Source organism: Triturus cristatus, chromosome 7, assembly GCF_964204655.1.
Source record: "Triturus cristatus chromosome 7, aTriCri1.1, whole genome shotgun sequence".
NCBI classification, from domain to species: Eukaryota; Metazoa; Chordata; class Amphibia; order Caudata; family Salamandridae; genus Triturus; species Triturus cristatus.
In genome coordinates this window covers 271,880,621-271,905,027 of record NC_140590.1, presented here as the reverse complement: position 1 = coordinate 271,905,027, position 24,407 = coordinate 271,880,621, and the positions used below count along the sequence as shown (strand labels likewise).

General features: G+C 47.3%; 1 protein-coding gene across 1 annotated transcript in view; it reads left to right on the top strand.

The window, feature by feature from the left end:
• Window positions 1–24,407, top strand: part of TSKS (testis specific serine kinase substrate) — a 332,589-nt gene that overhangs the window by 72,541 nt on the left and 235,641 nt on the right. The window contains exon 2 of the mRNA XM_085614340.1: window positions 17,427–17,652. Coding sequence (XP_085470466.1) covers window positions 17,427–17,652 — 226 coding nt within the window. The remainder of the gene's footprint in view (window positions 1–17,426; window positions 17,653–24,407) is intronic.

Genomic DNA, 24,407 nt, shown 5'->3' with positions numbered 1-24,407 from the left:
GGTGCAGGAAAAAAATGTTTTTTTAATTGTTAAAATGCTTTTATAGAATTTATTTAGAGGCCCACTATGTGTCTGAAATTGGGGATTATCTTATTTGATAGAGTTCGCCCTCTTGCACTTTGTACTTTACTTAATGTTATGTGCTGTAGGTATAGCGGGACTTGGTCCTCTGACTGACACCATGAATGCTACAAACGTGGACAATCTAATTTCGAATCTGCTCTTTTCTGCACTTTTGCAGTTTATAAAATGTCCCTGAATTATATGCATCCCAGGGCTTGATTTCTTAGGCTGACTACTGTGAGAAGTTTGCCTCGTATATGCTGTCCACTAGTTATAGTGGGCACCTTGTATCAGTCCAAACAACCCCTTATTGGTTATAGGTTAAAGACAACCTTTATTGAAAGCTATAATAGTGGTAGCTATGGAGAGCAGCCTTCAGGCTAAGTCTTGAAGGAATGTAAAGCAGCTTGTTTTACAGTCTATAATCTCTTGAGTCACTAAATGAAAGCTATCCACACCAGGTATATATATCTAAAATATATGTATTCATTACTAAACATACCCTCCTAGTCTCTTTATGAGGCTTGAGGTCAAAACACATAAGTTACACTTCAATAATCACAGTAAAATAGCACAAATACACGTCAGGCCCTAGGGGCGAGCCAAATCATATACTAAAATAGTGGTATAAGAACCACAACTTCACTAGACACAAGGCCTAGAGCTTGTAGAATCGCTGGGACCCCAAGGAACCATCCAAGGTAGTGACACAGGGGACCCACGGGGTCGTGTGCAGTGTGTGAACACAGCCGCGAGCTCCCGTTAGCTTCTATGGGGAAAGTCGCGTTTACATTTTTAAAGATTAGACACACTTAGAAATGAGGCAGGACCAAACCCTCTAGGACTTAGAAAGTTCTAGGGCTAGCACCCACGGGAGTACTCGTGTTACCTCACCCAGGGAAGCCGGGTGCATAGGCGTCTTTTGGTGTCGGGTCGCGTCGTCGATTTCAATGGGAGCTGGCGAAGAAGTGCTGCTGCCGTGAAGATGCGAAGTGTCCGAAGAGATCCAAGCCTGGATCGAAGATTAGAAGAACCTGAAAGCAGAGGTGACAGAGTCTGGGTCACTAGCCAGTGACCAGGTAGGCGATTAGCAGATGCCCACCGATGTTGGGTGATTTCAGGCGAAGGAGGTGAAGCTTGACTCTTCAGCCACGAGGACCAGGAGGCGTCGAGGACAACCAGGAGCTGGATTTGAACTGTCCCAAGAAGGATGTCGAGTGCTGCAGCGTCGGTGCCCGGATTGGACACAACAAGCCTTGGCAACAGCAACCCACGCAGAAACGAGAAAGATGTTTCGATGCAGACCAGCAAGGTCTGTGGGACTCACCACTTGGTTGGGAGTCAGGGCACATCTGGAGCAACCAGGGAAGCCCAAGGAAATACAAAGTTACCCCCTCAGGGACCCACCAGTCACCGGACCAGGGATCACGAAGGGACCTCGAGACGAAACACAAAATGGCGGCCCACGGGTCACTCGGAATGACCAGGCCGACAATCTTCAGTGGATTCAGCGCTCGAGGTGGGGGCTACAAGTCAGCCCAAGCACAACTTCAAGAGACGTCGAGAAGTCAATGCACTTGCAGAAATGCACGGTGACCAGGAGTTCCGGTTCCACGCTACTCACGAGGGCTGCGGGTCTCAGCTTTGCTGGGGACTCGGGTCGGCCTCTGAGATGTCTGGAAATCCTCTTCCTGGGCTGCAAATACTTCGGAGTCCGACGGGAGCTTCGATAATGCAGACCGGCAAATTGCTTCATTGGTGCCTGCCAAGCAGGGGAGTCACTCCTTGACCCCAAAGGAGATTTCTTCAGTCCTCTGGTCTTGAGCAGAGTGTCGAAGGTCCAGGATTCGGCTTCAGAGGACTGGGGTCCCATACTTATACTAAGGTAGGGGGTTGGACACACTCTGGGCACCCACCTATGGGAGGGTTTGGAAAGAGGGGTGGCTACACCCATTTCCTTTGTCCAGTTTCGCGCCAGAGCAGTGGCTGGAAGACCCTGAACCGGTTTGAGCTGGACTATGCACAGGGACACCAAATGTGCCCCCAGTGCAGGACTTTAAAGCACTCAGAGAGTGCTCCCACTCAGCCCCAATACACATAAGCCTGTCTGGGAGGTGGTTACACCGCCCTGTGACAGGAAACCTATTGTCCAGGCCTCCCCTGCCAGAGTTTCGGCGAACAGCAGGATGCCAGACCCCTGTCTGTGGCTGCAGCATCTATTTTGTGATTCCAGGGCTCTATTAAGTTTCTACCGGGTATACCAGTGCTGTCATGTCTGTCCCTCTAGAAGGGTGGGATCATATTCCCACACCAGTTACTTGTGAGGGGGTATGATTCCAAGGTGTTTGACACCAAACACGACATGTTTCCGTGCAGCCAGTCCAAAGTTAGCATTTATCGTTTGGTTATAATGCACTTAAGAGTATATGGTCAGGCTGCACTACAAACAGCATCAGAGAAGGGTCTACGAACACTGCAGAGGGGCTCTGCTCATGCAGGGGCACCCTCTCACATAAGAACCAAGCACTCTGCCTTCAGGATTGATAAGGCCTGCCATAGGAGTGACTTATAGGTTTATATGTGTGTATATATATAGTGATATAGGTAACCTATATCACAGTAAGGGGTGCATGCACACCTTACCCAGGCTGCAGTAGCAGAGCTCTGGTGTCATTTTGGGTGACTTTCCAGGGGTGGCATAAACCATGCTTCAGCCCCTGGTAGGCATCTGGGGTACCTATGCCCTGGGTACATAGTATACCATATACTAGGGACTTATAAGGGCACCTCAGATCCAATCTGAACTGTACGTAAAGTACATGGAATCATTTTAGAGAGGAATCCGCTAGGCTGGGGCCCTGAATAGCAGGGTCACAGCCAGACTAAAGTAGAAAAACAGTGAAACACCAGCAAAAAGTGGGGGTAAACATGTGAAGCAGATCCTACTCTCCTACAACTACTTAAACAACATAAATGAAGTATTTGTACTTGACTATGTTTTGCCTGTCTGCACTTTGCACCTTTTAAAAGGTTTCTGTGCCGCATGTATTTTAAACTTTGGTTATCTGGTTGATATTAGGAATGCTTTTTAAAAAACCTTTGAAATAATTTTTAAATGTGTTAATGAAATGCATTGTTGTATGACATGTTTACTTTTATGACATTAAGTTGTCGAATAAAGCATTCTTGACTCTTGACTGATTGAGTATCTAACTTGCTGGCGTGATATGTTGGTGCTGAAGAAATCACCTCCATAGTGCTCATTAGCTGAGGCCAAGTGGATGGGCCTGAGGGCTGGTTTGTGGTGGCCGTGGACAACCAATCTGATGAGACAGAGGCTAAATCATTTTGGGCCCTGTTGTCTTTAAAAGCAAATGCAGATGGATCAGTTCGTCCCATGATCTACTCCTCAGTGATTCTCCTGACATGGGAGCCTTCCTCCTCCTCCGATGTGTGTGCCCCTATTGATAATTTGATCGGAGAGAGCAAAGAGTTCTAGTTGTGTTTTGGGGCAAAGGAGGGAGAAGAGCAGAGTTGGTGTGTGGGTGATAAATGTGAATGTTCAAAAGTGCTTAAGAGCGTCTCACGCCAGACTGAGGAGTCTTCATTGACCCCCCCCCCCTCCAATATGACATGGTTTAAGCTATTGTGAGCCTGGTTTGGGCAGGGCATCCCAGGTATATGCTAATCTGCGTGCTGGGGGCTTGTGTGTGTTAGATTCTCATCCAGTTGGAGATCCTGGTCCTGTGTGTACTGAGTGGCTGCACAGGCCATCAGGGAGCTTAAACTATGTGGCCACTGATTTGTTCTGTGTACTAGTACCTCCACCAGAAGATGGCTGTCCGGTTGTGCCGTTATGTGGTCGGCAAGATGCGATGGAGAAAGTGTCTCTGAGATCCTTACCTGAGTTCCTGCATCTCCTGCTTAGCATGGCATTGGCTGTGCTTGCTGTTTGTCCTTGACTATAGTGGGTGGTGGCTCCTTCGCTGGAGGTGGTTCGCTGTCACCACTAGACCCTTACCTGAACGGTAGAGCTGTACGTTTACAGGTGGCTGTTAAATAGTCTCTTATCTTGGCTTTTCTTGGGTTCGGTAGCTTAGAACACTGTGCTGTTGATACAGGAGTCCTCCCTGCAGATCATCCATAAGTCGGGAGATGTAGTTGGGGCCAATGAGTTTAGGTGGAGCGTTATCTTCTGCTTCGCCCTGCCCTGTGTTTTTTATTGACCTGGGGCTTGGGTACCCTATGTATCTTTCCTGATCTCATGGTGCCTGGCAGCAAGTTGGGCTAGTTGGTCGAGGTTCAGCAGCCCTGATTTATTAAGCTAAGGATGAGAGAGAGGTATACAGCTGAAATCGAGGTGGGGAGGTTCTCAGAAGGCACAAGTCACACCTGAACCTAGTCAGACCGCTTCCGCCACAATCTCGACCCTACCCTTGCCAGCAGCATCCAAAGCTGCGTCACGCCATCCAAAGCCAGTCTGCGGGGTAGGTCCTTCTTGTTAGCCTCTCACTCCAGCGCATCTTCTGTGCTTTCTGCACTTGCACCACATTTTATTCTGTGCTGCTATTTGCTCTCTTGGCTTCTTCTAGCCCCTACAAGTTCCTGCTGCTCCACCGGTGGCTCATGGGGGGTGGGCTGGATCTAGCAACTAGGCTATGACCTGAGGGCTGAGGCGCTGCCGCCAAAGAGGAAAGGCCATCTAAAAGAGAGAACCCCTGACACTCATCACTTGCTCATGTCAAGTGGCCACAGGCTCTCAGGCTGTAACTCTCTCAGGCTGTAACTCCCTCAGGCTGTAACTCTCTCAGGCTGTAACTCTCTCAGGCAGGAACTCTGGAACTCTCTCAGGCAGTTCCTTAGCTTGATGGATGACTAACGTGGCCTCTGAGGGTAGTGCTGGGACATTCTTGGGGCAGTGCTGGCAGAACAGGGCGGATAGTAGCAGGCTCCAAGCACCCGGCGGTTTGGCTCCCTCACCACCGTTCCCCGTAATCACTTGTCCACTATTCCATATCTCTGAGACCCCCGAACTCCAGCCGAGCTCCTGCTGCCTTACGGAGTGAGGGAGCTGGCTATCACAGTCCTGCCCCCACTGACGAGGAGTTAGGGGCGAGGGCAAGCGGGTGTCATGGATCTCTTCTTCCATGGAAGGCTCCTACCCATAATGGTGGGCCCCGGGGGAAGCAGAGTCGCAGACTAGTCTTCCCCCGGGGTCTTTCATGCAGGAGGGCCAGGCTGGGGGTCAAGGGGTGGGGTATAAGAATTCAGGGGAGGAAGGAGACTCCCTCTTCCTGCATTCTGGCACCATCAGGAGGGTTCTGTTAGAAAAGGCCACCCGCCCGTCCTACAGTTTAATAGGGTTCAGGAGCTGGGCAGGCTGAGCGTGTCAGTTTAGGACAGGTTGCAGGGTCAGCGGTACTTGGATGCGGTGGGGGAGTCACTGACGGGCGCACCCATCCTTCGGGGAGGGAAGAGTGAATGATGGGGGGGCTGGAGGCATGAGTGTAATGCCAGGTGATGCAGGGGAGGATGCTAGAAGAGAAGTGAAGAAGTGGATGAAGAACGGAACATGTCATGGATTGGAATGAGAGGTGAGTTAGGAGTGGTGTGAAGGGAGTGAGTGGATGAAAAGGTTGATTTGGGGGGTTTGTTATTGGTTACTTGATGTTATTGTTATTTAATATGTTGTGCAGGCTGGTCCTAATAAATGACCTTTTACGCTTAACATCAGCATGGACTGGTTATTGTGCGAAGACCCGCTGAGTAATCCGAGCAGTCCAGAGGCCGCGGCTGACAACGGCTGCTCCCATCTCCCAAACCTATGATAGCCGTGGGCTTACCCGGGGCTCCCGCAGCCCTCCTCGTTACTACGATCTCAGACCTCGCACAGGATTCTGGCGCCTCATGCACCGATACATTAAATGCAGAATACATGATAATTTTAAAATTCAGCAAAAGCTTTGAAGTATGTAACATCAACAAAACATATAAAAGGCCACTCTGAATTCTACCATATGGTGTGCCTATGCTCGATGCTGTGACAATCCACTTAACCGACCTAGAGGGCAAGCAGGTATCCACAGAGGAAGATCCCACACTGACGAAAAGCACAAAATCCCCCGAAAGCATGCACAGATTCCTGGACCTCGCCGTATTACTCGCCAAACAGTGTAAAGCAATGAGCTGGAAATCCCACCTTGCCTCTTCGTTGGCCAGCTGACTCAGGGACCTGATTAGAGGAATGTATGCTGCGCTGGATGCTCTATAATACAAAACAGGGCCCTAGACACAAATGCAGCCAATCAAATGGTTATTTATTCACACCAATAAACATGAGAATATTTCTTTGTAAAAACAATGTAAAGCTGCGCAGTTGCTGTGGGTGAAACAAACATACTCGGTGCTCTCTCAACAGAGATACCCACGTGATGATGGTAATTTAAGGTGCATATGTAAAAAAGCAAGAACAGCACAGCCGATTCATGGTTATCAAACAATATAGAAAAGGGTCAGTACATACAGTTGATGTTTCGATCCCTCAGAAAATGAATGGGCCATCATCAGGACACTCACTCTGAGCCCGAGATTCCTGCTGAAATAGAAAGAAAATAGAAATAGTAAGAAAATAACATACAGAGAAAGTTGTGTAAGGTACAGGAAGTATATAAACTGGTCACAGTACAGAAGGGCCTTTATAGACACTAGGGCGAAGAAAAAAAGAGTGAAATTATAGAGCAAACGTGTACCTCTCGTGAAAAGTAATTGGCATAGGAGCATGCCAAAAATATCTGTGACCGTGGCTCACCTCTGCGAGAATGGCGAGATGGAAAATCCAAGGAATAACTTTGTTAAACAAGCATTAGAAATGCAATAGGTCTCGCCTTTTATTAAGTTAAAGCCATTTGCTTTGGTATACAATACCATTAGCAAAGCAAATGGCTTTAACTTAGTCAAAGGCGAGAACTATTGCATTTTCAACGCTTGTTATTCCCTTACAGCAGCAGATTAGAATTCTGTGTTAAAGTGGACAGTAAGCAGGACAAGGAACGTTCATAAATCATGCACCTTTAGCACAGCACTCAATGTTTTAATAGAAGTTTGCTTGCTGCAGAGGAATACTGCTCCTGGGTACACCGAAATGTTGAGATATATAAAGAGCTCCTCTTCGGGGCTGTTCGTAATACCCACGGCTTTTAAGCCGGTACATTTTGAGAACCTTGCAGTAAAAAACAAATCATAGTCTAGCCGGTTTTGTAAAAAACAATATTTTGCGACCCCGAACCCCTATGGATTACGTAGGGGCTGCGTTCATTGTGCTCGCACTTTTGGGGGCAGCATTAACTTAAGCAGTTTCCATGCCCCCGTGGAAGTTTCGGTAGGACGCCCGCCACCGTAGGATTAATAAATCGACAAACGACCCTAACAGCTGTGAACATGGAGTCTCTGGTGATGGTCAATACCCTACCCCTCTCCCCCTCATTAGGACGTCAGTTTTCCCATCTCCCCTAAATCCATGAAAAGCTAACTTTCAGAACAAAACCGTCATTTCCATATAGCTGTAACTAGCTGGACAGAAGAATTGTGACCAGATACATTATGTAAATTAGCCTGTGTTTTCCCGAACTTTTAGCTTGCCCTCTCTGACCTCGACCTACTGAATGTACCCTGTCTGGGTCACAATAAATGAGCGACCACCAGGAAAAGTGCTCTCTAGGGTGCGAACCCCGCCTCCCTCACCCAGGCACACTGAAGGCTTGTCTGAAAACCGGAGCCCAGCCTCGACGACCGTGAACCCCAAAGCCTTCTCTTGACAGGCCTCCTGGCCTCAGTCAGCTCCACGACCCCCTGGACATCAGTGACAATGAATCCCGCCAGGAGAGGGGCAGGTAAACAAAGCACTGACAATAGCTTTCAATATCCTGCAGTCCGTTCTCGTGCATGCAGTTAGGTGAGGGGCTCAAAATAACCAAATATTTTTTCTGTAATTAACACAGCGCCTGCTTCGTGCAGCGTCTGTGCATTGAATGGAGGGGGGGGCGGGGTATATTTAAAAGTTAAGCTGACGTGCTATGTGTTTGAGGGAGAGAAAGCGAAAGCACACCGCCATGCACGCGCAAGGGAGGGAAAGTGAAAGCATGCCGCCATGCGGGCTGTCCACATGCGCATGCATTTTTTTGTCCCTCCGTGTGTGTTGCCATGACAATACAAAGCTATTTGGTTTGTTTAGCTTTGGCAGAATGGCGAGAGCAGCCATCTTTGTCCATTCGTACGTGTGCATGTAAAGCTTTGGAAGAATCGATTACAAAAGGCACTTGCATGGAGTGAGCAGCGTATGCGCGCTGCTAACGCCAGGCGAGACCTAAAAATGAAACAACAAGGTGATGGGTGGTATGCTTGAATTATTCTCAGCCAGTGGCAATCACTCTGGCTGCATTCCAGTACATCATTCATTTACCTACCATGGCACTCTAGACAGAGGTCGAAGCAATTACCAGTGGCTGAGCATTCAAGCACTGCGTCCATCACTTCTTGTATACCGAAGTACCACAGGCATGCCCATATGTGGCTCCCGTGCTCACTGTGCCACTGGAACCAAACTGCACCTGACTAATGAGACCCAACCATGGTGAAACCAGTCTTTGGTTGCTTGGGTTATGGTTCAGAGAGGACATGGCCTGGCAATTGCAGCTGGGCTGTAGCACCCTACCCTGGAACCCAAAAAGGACTAGTGGTAGATTAGTATAGGGAAATGGAAGGTCATTTGAGCAGTGGACATACTTGGATCAGGGTCAGGACTGATTTGAGTATGGATAGGTCCAAACTGATATGGCATGGTGTGCAAAACAATGATGGACTGAGATGCAGCACCAAGTAATTACCAGTGGCTGAGATTAATTCAAGCAATCCATCCATCACTTTTCTGTATACTTCTGTGTGACGGGTATGCCCAGACATGGGTCCTGTGCTCACTGTTCCACTGGAACAGAGATGCACCTGATTAACAAGCCCTAAACAAGGCGAACATGTCTTGAGTTGCTTGCTGTTCTGGTTCAGGGATACCTGGCCCGGTAATCTCGAATGAACTGTTCCTACCAAAGCAGGGTCAAGACTGATTTGGATATGGCTAGGTTTAAACTGAGGTGGCGTGGTGTGTGAAATAACGATGGACTGAGATGACGTCGTGAATAATTACCAGTGGATGAGATTATTTCAAGCATTACATTCATCATTTTTTTGCATACTTCAGAGCGATCCCTTAGCAAAAGGTAGCCCTGGTAACGTCCATAAATATAGGTTCATTAGCTGGGAAAATAAAATTATCCTATTAGGTTAGAAATCCAACGAGAATTGGATTCTGTTAGGCCATAAATTAATAACATAAAATAAGAATGTTGTCCACGAAAGAAGAGAAGGGCAGCTGCATTCTGAAAACAATACTAATTGAGAATTTTCACCATTCTTTAAAGCTGTCTAAATGGATATGGCAAGGGGAAGAGAATTTACAATAATAAAATAATTTTGGAACTGGAACACTGAAGAAACAGATGTACAACAGGGAGGCATGGGAACAACATCACCTGGTGACACGGCCATAAAATATGCTAGCAGAGAAGTAGAGGCCAAAAAGATATCCCAGCGTGTAATACATCATCAACAGAGATGCATAGTCCGAAAAATATATCTCAGGGTATAATGCACTATCAGTAGGGAAACGCATACCAATAAGATATCTCAGGCTGTAATGCACCCTCAACTGTGATACGCACTCCAGTAAGATATCACAGGCTGTAATGCACCTTCAACTGTGAAACACACACCAATCAGATATCTCCGGGTATAAGGCACCTACAACTGTGAAGCTCACACCAATCAGATATCTCCGGGTGTAAGGCACCATCAACTGTGATACACACGCCAATAAGATATCTCAGGGTGTAATGCATCCTCAACTGCGATACACGCCAATCAGATATCTCAGGGTGTAATGCACCTTCAACTGCGATACACACGCCAAAAAGGTATATCCCAGTGAGAAATGCACCTTCAACAGAGATTGTTTCTTTGCAGGTCACGGGTTGGAGTCAAAGTGGGACAGCGGTTCACTTTTCAGAGGTCCATACGACGTCTGCTTGTTGAACAAACAAAGTTCTACACTTAAATACCTCTAAATATTTTTTAATGAAATTGACCATCTCTGTCGATCTCCCAGGGGATGGAGGCCAGGGGTTAGAAGCCAAGGAATCCATCCTGTGCTGATTCTCCATTTCTAAAGCTTTCTCACCTAATGCCCCTTCGTCCGTATCCATCAGAATAATTAACTTTCAAGCAGATGGACGATCCCTGAAAATGCACCTTCTACAGAAATAACTATTTTCTCACGACTCATATTCCTCTAATGTTATCTGATAATCTGCTTTAAAAATGACCATGTGAACCTTTAAAGTAAAGCCATTTCAAAAGGTCTGGAGCATGAAATAATTTTTGAAGTGAAAACCTACTAACCAGCGAGCTTTTACTTGTCAATTGTACCCACACGACTAGGTTATCGTTGTTGTAAATTGCATTAAAATGTCTGGAAACGTTGTGAAGCGCCAGGGCACTTTCGCTGGCTTTGTTAAAGCAAATATAAAACATGAAACACAAAGTTTTGCACACTAGCACAGCCTGTTAGTTACACCTCAATGAAATAGCACATAAATCAGCAGTTGCAAGTGCTCCGTGAAAAGATTAGCAGTACATTGGAAAACCACAATTAAATAAAAGGGTCCAGGCTGTTCCTATTAGCAGCAAGCTTCGGAATAACCGAGACAGCATGGCATGGTCTCCACACGTCTGCTTCCCGTGCGAAACACGATAAGCACATTTCAGAAGACTGCTCACCCACGCAAGCAAATGCACCACTAATCACACCGGACAGGCTATCATAGTCAGTCTTGTGGAAAACGTGTGGGGCGAGTTTGCTTCTGCAGATACACAAAAGGCCTGTTTGGACAGTCCCTGCCAGACACTCTATCGCTTTCAAAACTGCAGCATCACAAATTCTGCACTCAGTGGCGACTGACTGGGCACTGAGGGCTCATGTTTATCTGAAGACTGTGCACCCACGCCCATCCTCCCCTCGAAGGTGCAGCATGCCTCTGCAGATAACCATTTTATACAATAGGGACCAGATTTACAAATCGCTACTTTTGTGTCACTTTTCCCATGTTAAAAGTGATGCAAAAGTGGCGCAAGGGGCTTGTAAATCTGCCCATAGGCATTTAGTGTGGGTGCGAGTTAAAGATTCGGACGGATCTCAGTGGCACTCAGTTTATGGCTTTCACACATATAGAGCCTGTTGCCTGGCCAGTTCAGCTCACTGAGCTGCCTCACCCTCTGCCACAAGCCACTAAGGGGGTGCGTTTAGACATCTGCTGTGCTTAGAAAGGATGGTCTTGTTTCATTAAATACATGCCATGATACCGAGCGGTGTTTAAAGCTGCGTTGGCTTCACCTCGCTATCCAGGGCTCCGCATACACAATGCTTCACTGAAGTGGTCGGGCGGGGCTGAAGTGTGACTACAGAATGAATGGTGACATCGGTTCGCAAAATGCACAAAGGCTCAAAACTGCAAGTGAAGCAGAATCAAAAAAAGAGAAAAAAAGTCCGACTTGTACAAAAACAGTACTAAAAAGCGGATCTATTAGAACAATACATGGACAGAACATTGTTAACAGCAGGTTAGGCAGGTTCAAACACCGATAAGAAACCTAAACATTATGCTAGGGTCACAGTCCTTAACTGATAAAAGGCGAACTGACCTGGCAGGGTTCATAATCCGAGACCCGCACCCCCACCTCCCAAACTGGCCCCTCGAAGCTGAACCACGGCGCTGATATCAACTAAATTACAAGCGCGTGTCTGCCTTGTATAGTTGCAGCGCGCAGTGAAACTAAAAGCTTGGAACGTGTGAGCGCGCGGTGGGAGCGTGTGAGGCAGAGGAGACGCCATGCTCATGCACATTGCCTGTCCATGCGCACTCATGGTTTGTCTCCCTACGTGCACCAAACTGTCAACAATAGTCTCGCCAAGGCAATGCAGCGCATGCGCTGCGTTCGCTAGGCGAGACCTAAAAAGGGCTGCTAAATAAATTGTGTGTCTAATGCGGGCCTGAAAAATTTAAAGTCAATATGGAGGAAGTAACTGGTAGGGAGATGGTTCATGTGCAAAAACTAAGCATGAAGTACAGGACCGCACAGAGATGTCCTGGCAGAATGAAAGAATGCTTTGATGCTGGTGAAAAAAGCCCCTGCACTGCTTAGGCATAGGAGGATGACAGGAACTGGAGGACTGGGCGCGGCACGATGGGAGCAGCATCCTGGTATCAAGCTGGATGCTCTAATAACAAGCGTTTGCAATGCAATAGGTCTCGCATTTATGAGAGTTTGAGCTATTGGCAATGCAATAGCTTAAACTCTTGCAAATGTGAGACCTAATGCATTGCAAATTACTGCGGCCATGCAGCGCTTTCACATTCATGGAGGCCATAGTGCAGCATGGGGCGCTTTGACAAACAAAACTATCTGTTTGTCAAGTTGACTAACAGATGTTTTTTTTGGGGTGTAAAAGCGCCCATGCCGCGCTTTCACTTAAATAACAGCTGCCCCCCTTTCTTTAGATATGGCTTGTCTAAAGAATGGGGCGCATGGGCTCTAGTTAACAAAAAACAAAAAAACAAAATAAGTAAGCGCGGCTGCTATTCTTAAAGCGGACTGCGCTGCTACAATAAATACATAACTAAATAAACGTGGCCGCGATAGGTGAAGGTGATTGACATTAGTAATAATAATTAAAATAAAAGCATGCAGCGTGCGGCGTGCTGCGACATAGTGGGTGGTATGGGGCAAACCATTAAACAAAATAGTGCTCACAGTAAAGCAGACCATGTAACAAGACAAGTAAAAGGTCCAGTCGTTTTGGGAGGTAACAAATGCAGATAAGACTGTACCAGGGAGGGACTAACAACCCTAAAATCGTCTCGGAAGCCAGCCTTTACGAAGTACAATGACACAAGCCAATTAAACATATGGGCGGAGAGTGTGCGGGGCTTCAAAGCCCTACTCCAATACTGCATGCCTCGCAGAAGCGCATGCGCTGCCCAGGCTCAACCTAAAAAGCACCCATTATGATGTGAAGTCCTCACAGCCAATTAAATGGGAGGGGTATATTAGAGAAGTTGAGGCTAAATCAGATGAAAAGTCACAATATTTCAAACCAGGAGCAACGTGGTATCAGTGCAGCGAAGATGGGTGTCTGAGTCGAAAGTGCGCTGGCAAAGCTAAGTTATTAGCATGCACCTTGCACCTCCCCTCCCTCGTATAGGGTTACCCTCAATCGCAACAGGCATAGTCTGACTTTCTTTCTCACCAGCTGTTTCTTGGTTGGATACCGGTTGCTCTGATCTGGCTTGTTTTGAGGTATGTTTCGTTTTTATTTTTGCAAATCCCCAGTGCTCCCTTTCATTGGCATTTATTTAGATGCTTTACTTTGTATTGTATATCAGGACAATGGGTTGTAACCTCTGTGATGTGTGTATATATATATATATATATATGTCATATTGTAAAGCTATCGTACAGTTGTTGAAAATCAGTAAAGCACAACTATGGGGAAAAAACACCGAAAAACCCATGCAACACTTGTCAGTCCCACTACATCTATTGCCATGGCACTGATATGTTTACCTCTGGCCTTTATCTAAGTCTTCCCAAATTTTTCACATCTTGTATCCAACTCCTCACACACTCACCATCCTAGGAGACATCAATCTATAGTTTAATTTACCCAATATTCCTGTAATTCTGCCATAACCACTCCCATTCCAATTCTCTAGACTTCCTCTAAACTCTAAAGTAGCTTACATTACACAATCCCTTTTCTTTACTTATAATAGAGCTGTTCTTACCCAGAACATATAGCTAGATCAATACGTCAGAATCACCGTTATGTTGGTCTTGTTCTAAACATACTGAGTAATTACTACGCATGGTATATAATTGTTCTTATGTTCATAATTTTTGAGATTGTATATCAGTTTGGACTAAATGCTTACAAATTTTACAGTGGGATATTCCTCTCTCTTTACAAATTCTTTTTCGATTCTTTATGCATTGATTCTATGACTAATAGACCTTTATTCTTGGATCGTTTTTATTGCTCTTGCCTTTAGATGAATACTTTCATGTGGGAAAGATTTAACCAAACTATCTGTAACCAATTGGTGGTAATCTATTTGCGATGAGCATAGAATCTACATTGTATCATCTCTTACTCCATTCCATGATATTAAGCGCCCGAATATGATGCAGGCAGTTGGACCGATGCATGCTCTTCGGCGGTCTCCCGACCGCCGCATGCACGTCGGTGGTCTCCCGGGCGCCACAATGATGGTACAATCGCCGTTATCGTAATCAAGCTCAAAGTCCGATTAATACTGGCTACCTTGCACTAATTTTCTCTCCTTCCACTCATAATTCTCTTAGTTTCTTTTTTTTTATTCTCTCCTCTCCTTTTTTATCCCCATTTCTTCTCCTTTTTCTTTCTTTCCCTTTTGCTTCCTATCCTATTCCTCTCTTTCTATAAATCAAAAATTCTTCTATTTATCATCTTATTTACACTGGATTACTGCAATCTTGTGTCAATTTCTCTGGTTGTAATTAATTCTCTGTATTGCTTTATGAAATTGAATTACAAAGTATTAAATAAAAAAAAGACTTTCCCAGCACATCAATACTCCAACAGAATCACTTGAACAGTCCTGCCACCAGATATTCTTCCACAGTTACTTCTTCAAGATGGAAATATTGTACATTTCTGACTGGAGCAATAGTCTCATTTTGTTTAACCACCTCCAATCAGCAACCAACCTCCACACTATTGCTCCACTCACAAAACCGACACGCAACATCAAAACACTAATCTCACATCTCAAGTTTATTCAAGGCCAGGTTCGGGCTTTAAACTACATCTTTTCCACAATGAATTGCCAAAGCACTCCAAAGTCAAGTTCAGAAATGTAACCGCATGGTAGTCACTGGAAGCCAGGCACTACCACTGACTTGACCGATTAATCAAGAGAGAGGTGCAGCATCTGCAATCCTTCTCGTTGTCCAAAATAACTAACAGAACCCATTAAACAACTGCAGCAACATCCCCGCAGCTACCAACCTTCCATTCCTATGAATTGCAGGTCACACACTTTTCAGCAATTCCAGTGCAGAATGCCCATGGATGCATGGATGCCATTTACGGGTCGCATGGGGTCACTGCTTTCGAACCCTGGCATTGCCCTTGTGACCCCTGGCACTGCCTTTGTGACCCCTAGCGTCAGCAGTGGCAAAATCTGTGCCAGGATCAGAAGCAGCTCGTCCACATGGATGTCGGTGGGGGCTTCACTCGCCTTGTTTTTTGTCAATTTTTCATTATACTAATAGTGAATAATATTACATTATTCGCTATTAGCTTAATACAAAATGAAGTGCAGATAGCTGGAATATAACTTTCCCTGGCAGCTGAAGTAAGTAAAAAGATGCTTTTAAATGTATGTATGTTGTGTGCATGTTTGCAGTTTTGAGTGTGTTTATGTAGGAGTGTGTATGTGTGAATGTGTGTGTTTGTGTGGCTGTGTGAAAGTGAAGGTCAAGGGGCATGTAAAGGCCCTTCCGCTACCCCTGGCATTTTGGTGAATTGACGTCCATGAGTATGTCCCTTATGTAAGCATACCTACACTGCCTACTATGGCCATACAATTATTTATACTTGTTGATAACTCCATCATCACTTGCTCTCTCTAACTAAATCACTGAATAAAGCATTTGTGATCAGTTCTTCGTACAATCTCCAGACATAAGTATATCAACTGTGGAGTTGACTTCTTCAGAATGGACACCTCAAGCCTCTAATCGCTTTTTCCTCACTCTTCGGGAGCACAGCATGCCTACTGTATGCTGAGCACTAACCACCACCTGCCAACATCTTATCATACAGTTTTCCATCCCAGCAGTAGGTCAACTAGAGTAATGAACACTAAATCCACACAAAATAGTAATTGTACAATCCCCTCCAGACATTGTCAAACCAAAGTGTTGTCCAAGCTAAAGCCTCAGTCTTCCCAGACAAGGTGCCGGCCTCTCACACCGCCTTATGCAACCTGTCTGCCAATTTTAAAGACCACTGCATGTTTTGTACTATCGCTAACTCCACCATTTGTGCTACAGATAAGTGTGGCACCTTTAAATCTATCTCGCACATCATTAAAATGGTAGTGCCGACCACAGACCGTCGGCACAGCTCATGTGCGACAAATGGAATACCATGCTATGTTATGTGTATTTGTAAAGCACACTATCACCCGCTTCGGTATCCTGGCGCTGAGCAGGTGTGTGTTCCCAGCCCAGCCAATAGTAAGTTGCTTCATTGAAAAGCCAGGTCTTCAGATTCTTGCAAAATTCAAGAAGAGAGGCTGTTCCACGCTTCAGGAGCTATGTAAGAGAACGCCTGTCTTCCTGATCTGGTACTGTGTATGGGTGCGAGTACATTGTAAGGCAGATATTGTAAGGCATGGGAGGAGCATGAAATATTTTAGGGTTGCTCTCGTCTCACGATTGCCAAAACTGTGTATAACAGGCTGCTGCCACACAAGAGGCTCTAGGTATATCTCCCTCTGGTACCAACATAGATTGAGGCCTGCTGAGGCACATAGCTTATAGTCCCCTTCAGTATATCATATACTTACATTCACGCCATACTATACTCAGACTGCACTCAAACTAAGTGCTACTGGTTTCATAGCCAATCCCACCACTCTTAAATGGTTTCTCACTGCAGTCACATTGCAGCTCACACTTCATTACACTGCCCCCAATGCAGTATTGTCTCTTCCTGGCCTCTCTACACCCTTTCTGCAACTCTTTCTTTTTCATTTCTTGAACTCAATTTCTGTAAACATAGAGGAATATGTCACCTGACCATTGATGGGTTTTAACCTAAGAGGAAATGATATATAACACAGTTATCAAAGCAGTTCTTGAGGCCTTGTGGCTTAATTCAGGGAAGGCCAGCAGCCTGGCAGGAAATGAAGCCTGACAGAGGACTGAATGTACACACACAAGCAAAACATTTTACAAAGAAAGAAATGGATTCTCAAAAATAAGAGGAAGGAAATTCCTGCCTCTAACAAAGATGGACCTCCTAAACACAGGGGAAATGGTTTACTCCACCGTTGGGGCATGTACACATCTAGTGTTTTCTCTCGAGAGTGTTAGGTAAGGCAGAGAACTAAGATATATTGAATCATAGGTCCTGCCAACTTTTTCCTCAGGGTGGAGCCATCCAAGGCCGATGCCTGCATGGAATGGGGTCTGGCACTGAAGCGTTCCTCTGCCTGCACCAATGTGTCCATTATGAACCTCACGGACATGGATAACGACGAATCGACGGAGAGTGAACACACTGAGGAAGAGGCATTGGAGCGCACAGTGGAGGAACCAGAGATCATCCTTGGAGAAGCTGACTCCGAGACAGACCTAGAAAGCCTCCCCTCACTGGTAAGAGTCTGGTCTCAAAGTGATGTCATGTTTAAGAGATCCTCTTGATCAGAGGGAGCTATTGCTGTATTCTGTAAATGCATAGTTTCAGTGAACACAGTAGTTGTCATCACCAATTTTTATTGCTGAATAAGCTTCACTTGTTGAAGATCTGTGCCGGGACAAAGGGGTGCCGGTAAGTGGCTTGTGGGACTTTTTCTGTATTATATATCTAGTGGGCGCCTCTTTCACTTAGGATGAATGTGTCCGCCTTAGATGCCACCGGTCACTGTTGGAAATACTAGGCTTCATGGCCTTTCTTGCTCTCAGGTATGGATGCAGTCAACTCTCCAAAAATACAGCACCCCTAAGCTCTCCCCACCCCAAATTGTGTGAGCCACAGGGATTCCAGAAATTTCTAAAGATAGGCATATTTTTTATTTTATCCAGCTTTTTGAGCGGAACATACAACATGCATGAAGCATGCCAAGTATGTTGGAGTTAGTCATTGTGTTGTGGACTGGTTCTAGTCAACTAGACAATGACGTTTTCGATTGTTGAGGGTAATCAAATGAATTCTGTGTCATTGCTGGTTAGTGAGATATAATTTTATTTCCATCACTAGTGTATACATTTTTAATGTTGAGCCACTGCTGAGTAAATCATCATTTGATCAGATCTCATCCTGAACCTATTAATTATTTTCTTTTATTGCGAGGACCTTATTGCCGCTTTTTCCACTTCATCAATCGCAGGGGTAGTCCACCGTTTGAAAACTGATGCAATGTATTTTTGTCTATAGTAATGACTTATATTATGTAGGTCTAACTGAAAAGAGCTTTTTGTTTAAGTGTGGACCCATTGTGGGAATCTGGAAAAGTGCTGCATGGAATGACAACTCCCCTTCTCCCCCCGCCCAAGGATGCCTTCCACCTGGGCATTCCAGGGATTTGTAAAGATGGGCATCTTTTTATTTTAGACAGCCATATGAGTGGTACCTGCAACATGCATGAAGCACGCTAAGTGTATTGTCATTGATCCATTGTGCGGTGGGCTGGTTCTAGCCAACCAGACAATTAAATTTTCGATCAGGGAGGGAAATCTAATTTATTCTGTGGCATTGCTGGTTAGTGAGTTATGATTGTATTTACATCACTAGTATATACCTTTTTATTGTTGAACCACTGCTGAGTGAATAATTTTTGACAGATTTTTTTCAGATGAAATGTGAACATATTACATATTTTCTTTTATTCCCGAAACATCTTTTTTCCACTTCTTTGATCCCAGGTGTAGTCCAACCTTTGAAAACTGCTGCATCATATTTTTGTTTTTAGTTATGATCAATATTTTGAAAATCAAACTGAAAAGGGCGTTTGGTTTGCGTGTGGACCTATTGGGGGAATTTAGAAGAGTGCTACACGGCATGACTACAAGCAGAGTTACTCCTCATTCTTGACATAATGATCAAAAACAAGTGCAGCATTTTCATTTGTGGTTCGTCCATTTGAGCAGTCCTGGCCTCACATTTCTACATTTTAGTGAAGCTCCAGCCCTCTTGTAGACGCCTCTTAGCTACATCTATGAGCACACTGAGGAAGATGTTTAGCAATAATTTATGATTGGTGAGATGACAGCCACTTTTAGAATATAAAATGCTTTTTCAAAATCCACGGATGCTACTGAGGAATCTTGATCAGTTCCTGGGGAGGCTCTCATCAGTGCAGCAGTCTCCTCAAGTTAGGGGATGTACTCCCCTTGGTACAAATCAGTTTTGAAAGAGATATACAAGCGTAGTGCTTATTGAAAAGATCCTATTTGCTAATTCCTTCGTCAAGATTTTTTTATCTAGTTTTGGCATACAGAATGGTGCATATGAGGTCTTATCTAAACTACCATGATCAGACCTTGATATTTTCACCCAAATTTTGCATGTGAGCGGATGGTGTCTACTTAGGGGCCGATTCTGATCTCGCTCGGAAGGGCTCCGATGGCGATCCGGCCATAAAAAGTATGAGCCGTACGCGTGTTTACCGACCGACTCGTACAGCTGTACAAGCGAGCAAGTACGATGGGAGCAACACGAAATTCGCCGACCGACTCGTTTCCGGGTCCGAACCGCTCCGTACGCCTCGTCCGTAAGAAAACCGTGCCGTGCAATGGAGCCGAATTCCGACCGAGCCAGTACGATGCATGTGTCGGACAGCCGTATCGAGTCGAAGTTTCCTGCTCGCAAAACGTCCGGGAAACTGCCCTTGGGGGTCTGCGTCGGACCACCCCCCTGTCACCCGCAGCCTTACGACTTGGACACAGGAGGTGACCCAAGGGTCTCCCCAACACAGGCATGTACGGTACGGATGGCACCGACGCGAATCCACTGTAGGGGGCGCCCTTGTGTGAGACGTACCCATTCAGTCAATGGGAGCCCATGTACGCGTCGTACGACCGGCTCCCATTGACTTCTATAGGAGTCCGACCGAATCAAGTCCGGCAGCATGCGGCCGCATCATACTCTCTCGGTCGGACTGCAGGAGTCCGGCTCGGTCGGAAAACACTCCGGATCTGGCTTGGTAGGAGAGCTTTCCGACCCAGATCGGAATCGGCCCCTTAGTGTTTGAGCTGAGATATAGTCTTCTAGTCACCCATGGGTGAGTATTTATTCATATTTCATATACAATTCAGCCATATCATCATCATAAACTCGAATATTATTTGTGGCCATCAACCCGATAGCATGTTGGATCTCTATCCGAGTTTTTTGTGCCTCTATCAAAGATCTCTGTTCCTTGGGCAACAGCGGAGAATGTGTTTCCAGTAAAAAAGAAAAATGTGCAATGGAACAGCTAGCAAAGCACTGCACCTAATGTTGCTTGGCTGGTACAGCTATTCACCTTACATTACGGGTCATAAACTTTCATTGTGATCTGGATGCCACCTTACACCAAAATATACTCATAGCCACGGATAACAGTTGCCCCCAATCTCAGTGTGGACTTACTACCCATTTTGCTTCCATAGTTTTAAGCATGACTCCCAAAAATAGAACAAACGAAAGAACACAGAGAACTGCCCTCGTCCCTAGGGCAGAATAGAAAGATCAGCCCACATACTGACAAGATGTATAAGTCATTTGTTTTTCTCCTTCATGGTATCGTTTGTCTAAGAAGGATCAAGTATATGAGAAATGCAAGGGAAGAAAACATTAACAAGGGTGTGGGGCTCTTCTTCAACTCACCCCAAAAGTGGCTAATGGTTTTAGTGTCCATCTTCAATTCTTATACTGGCACTTATAAATACATAATAGAAAGCCTGCTATACTGGAAATCGGCCATCTAAGTCATCTTATTTGAGTTCTGCCGCAATAAAACGAGAGCCTGTTCATACATTACATTGCTGGAAGTCATTGGTTGACCATTGGGCCCATCTGGAGTGGAGGGGGACCTCCAGAATGCCTGTAACATAACAGAACATGTGTATTTGTAAAGCCCACGTTCACCCCTAACGGGGTATCTTGTCGCTAATAACAGATGAATCATCCATTGTTGTTGATCTACCATCAGCAAAGCTCTAACCATGGTAGAGTTTCCAGTTTCATTAAACACTTCTAAAGCTACTCTATCTGCAATTCTCTGCAGAGGTGTAGCTCTATTAGATCCATGAGTTTTTCTCCTTGGCCCTGACCTAGGCTTTGGGCCACCAGGTTGAGGTCACCTGTGTGGGTCCACAGAGTTCCTAAGTGTCGTAGAGAGCTACAATGCCACTGTTACATCAGTAAAAAAGTGGAAACTGCCATTCTTTCATTGTCCAAATAATTCTTTGTTGTTGTACTACAAAGGTAGGCAGGGTTAGTATTTGTGCTTCCTCAATCAAGTATTGATCAGTCTGCCTAACCCACTGGTGGATGATGTCCACCAGTGGGTTAGGGACACCCCCGCGCCGCACGGCCACCAGCTGCTGCGTGTGCCCCTTGCCTGCCCTCTGCCTCGCTGCTGCCTCGTTTTGCCGATCGCCGGCGGGCGCCGCTGCGGTTGTTTTTGCCCTTGTTTTGTCCAACATTTGTGCCTGTTTGATATAACTTTGGTTTTTTTTCCTTGTTTTCCCTTGTTTTGCTGAGAATTTGTGCCCGTTCTGTATAATTTTTATTTCCCCCGTGTTGTGGTTTCCTTCCTTGTTGTCCGCCCTCCGCCCTCCCTTCCCGCCACCGCCGCTTTTCCCCGCCCCTTTTCTATTCTGTACCCTCCCCGCTCCCGCCTCCCAGCTGCTCCGCCCACCCGCGCACTTAGCCTTAAATGGCGACCGTGCGAACGCGCAGCGGTCACGCGCAGCGGGCGCGTCGATTGTGCGCCGAAGGCGCGCCAAAGGTAAGCCCGTCTACGCCCGTCCGCGCCTGGACCGCGCCCAGTGCCAGGACCCCTGGACCTCGAAGACCCCGACCGACCCGCCTGACGTACTCCGCCGCCACCCTCACCGCTCTCAACACCGGCCGACTCCCAGAATGCCATCAAGCCTCTCCACGACGTACCCACGGACCCTTCAGCTGCCACGCCTGCAAGTTCACCTGCATCCGGACCTGCCTCGCACCAGCACCCACCAAGCCGAACACCAGCAGCACCCACCTCAAGTGCATCCTGATCAACACACGCTCCGTCCACAGACATGCCATCGAACTCTGGAACCTCCTCGACACCACAGCTCCAGACGTTGCCTTCCTCACGGAGACCTGGATGAACGCCTCCTCAGCTCCCGACATCGCCATCGCCATCCCAGAGGGCTACAAGATCGTCCGGAGGGACCGAAACGCCAACCAGATGGGAGGAGGCATCGCCATCATCCACAGGAGCACCATCCGTCTCACGACCAGCACCGACAACTCCCTGACCACCGCCGAACACCTGCATTTCCAGATCCACACCAACCCGAACACCACCCTCAGAGGCACCCTGATCTACCGACCCCCTGGACCACGCACACAATTCGGCGAGGACATCGCCGACTTCGTCAGCCCGCATGCCCTCCCCTCCGCTGACTACATCCTCCTGGGAGACCTCAACTTCCATCTGGAGAACAACAACGACCGCAACACCAGCACCCTGCTCGACAACCTCGCCAACCTGGGACTCAAGCAACTGGTGTCCACCCCCACCCACCTCGCCGGACACACACTCGACGCTGTCTTCTCATCCAGCAAGGACATCGACTTCAGCCACGCCACAGAGCTTCAATGGACGGACCACAGCTGCGTCCACTTCACCTTCAAGAAAACAACGACCCACCACCACCAGCAACAGGCCGCCCGCAGAAGCTGGAACAAGATCACAGCAGACCAGCTCGCCACCTCCCTGAGCCAGCACCCTCCTGCCAGCTCAGCGAACCCCAGCCAGGCCGCCGACAACCTCACGAAGTGGATCAGCAACTGCGCGGACGAACTCGCCCCACTGAGGACCCCGCCCAGCAGACCCGGCAGCAAGAAAGCCCCATGGTTCACCGACGAACTCAAGAGCTCCAAGAAGAACTGCCGAGCCCTCGAGAAAGTCTGGAGAAGGGAACCGACACCGGACAACAGGACCTCCTTCAAACTTGCCACCCGGAAACACCACCAGCTGATCCGCGCCGCCAAGAAAACAGCATTCAAGGACCGGTTGGACAACAACGCACACAACTGCAAGGAACTCTTCAACATCGTCAAAGAGCTTTCCAACCCCAGCGCAGGAAACAACGACATCACCCCATCGCAAGACCTCTGCAACTCCCTGGCTTCATACTTCCACAACAAGATCACGGACATACACAACAGCTTCAACAACCAACCAACGCACACCATGACCGAACAACCACCCCCCACCACCACCCTCCACGCCTGGACCCCGATCAGCACCGAAGACACCATCCGCACGATGAACTCCATCCACTCCGGATCACCGACCGACCCCTGCCCTCACCACGTCTTCAACAAGGCCGACGCTGTCATCGCACCCCACCTGCGTGACATCATCAACACATCCTTCGACACCACCATCTTCCCCGAGAGCTGGAAACACGCCGAACTCAGCGCTCTACTCAAGAAACCAACAGCGGACCCCACCGACCTCAAGAATTACCGCCCCATCTCGCTCCTCCCGTTTCCAGCCAAAGTCATCGAGAAGACCGTCAACAAGCAGATGGCCGCTTTCCTCGAGACGAACGGATCCCTCGACCCCTCACAGTCCGGCTTCCGAGCCAACCACAGCACCGAGACCGCCCTCATCGCCGCCACCGATGACATCCGAGCCCTGATGGACAACGGAGAAACAGCGGCCCTCATCCTCCTGGACCTCTCCGCGGCATTCGACACGGTCTGCCACCGCACCCTAGTACGGCGCCTCAGCAACGTCGGAATCCAGGACAAGGCGCTGGAATGGATCATCTCCTTCCTCGACGGGAGAACACAGAGAGTCCGCCTACCACCGTACAAGTCAGAGGCCACCGAAGTCATCTGCGGCGTCCCCCAAGGATCATCTCTGAGCCCCACCCTCTTCAACGTCTACATGAGCCCCCTCGCGGCCATCGTACGCAAACACAACCTCAGCATAATCTCCTACGCCGACGACACCCAGCTGATCCTCTCCCTGACCAACGACCCCGCCGCCGCCAGAGCCAACCTGCACGAAGGGATGAAAGAGGTAGCCGAGTGGATGACGACCAGCCGCCTGAAACTGAACTCGGACAAGACGGAGGTCCTCATCCTGGGCTCCTCTCCCTCCGCCTGGGACGACTCCTGGTGGCCTCCCGCCCTGGGC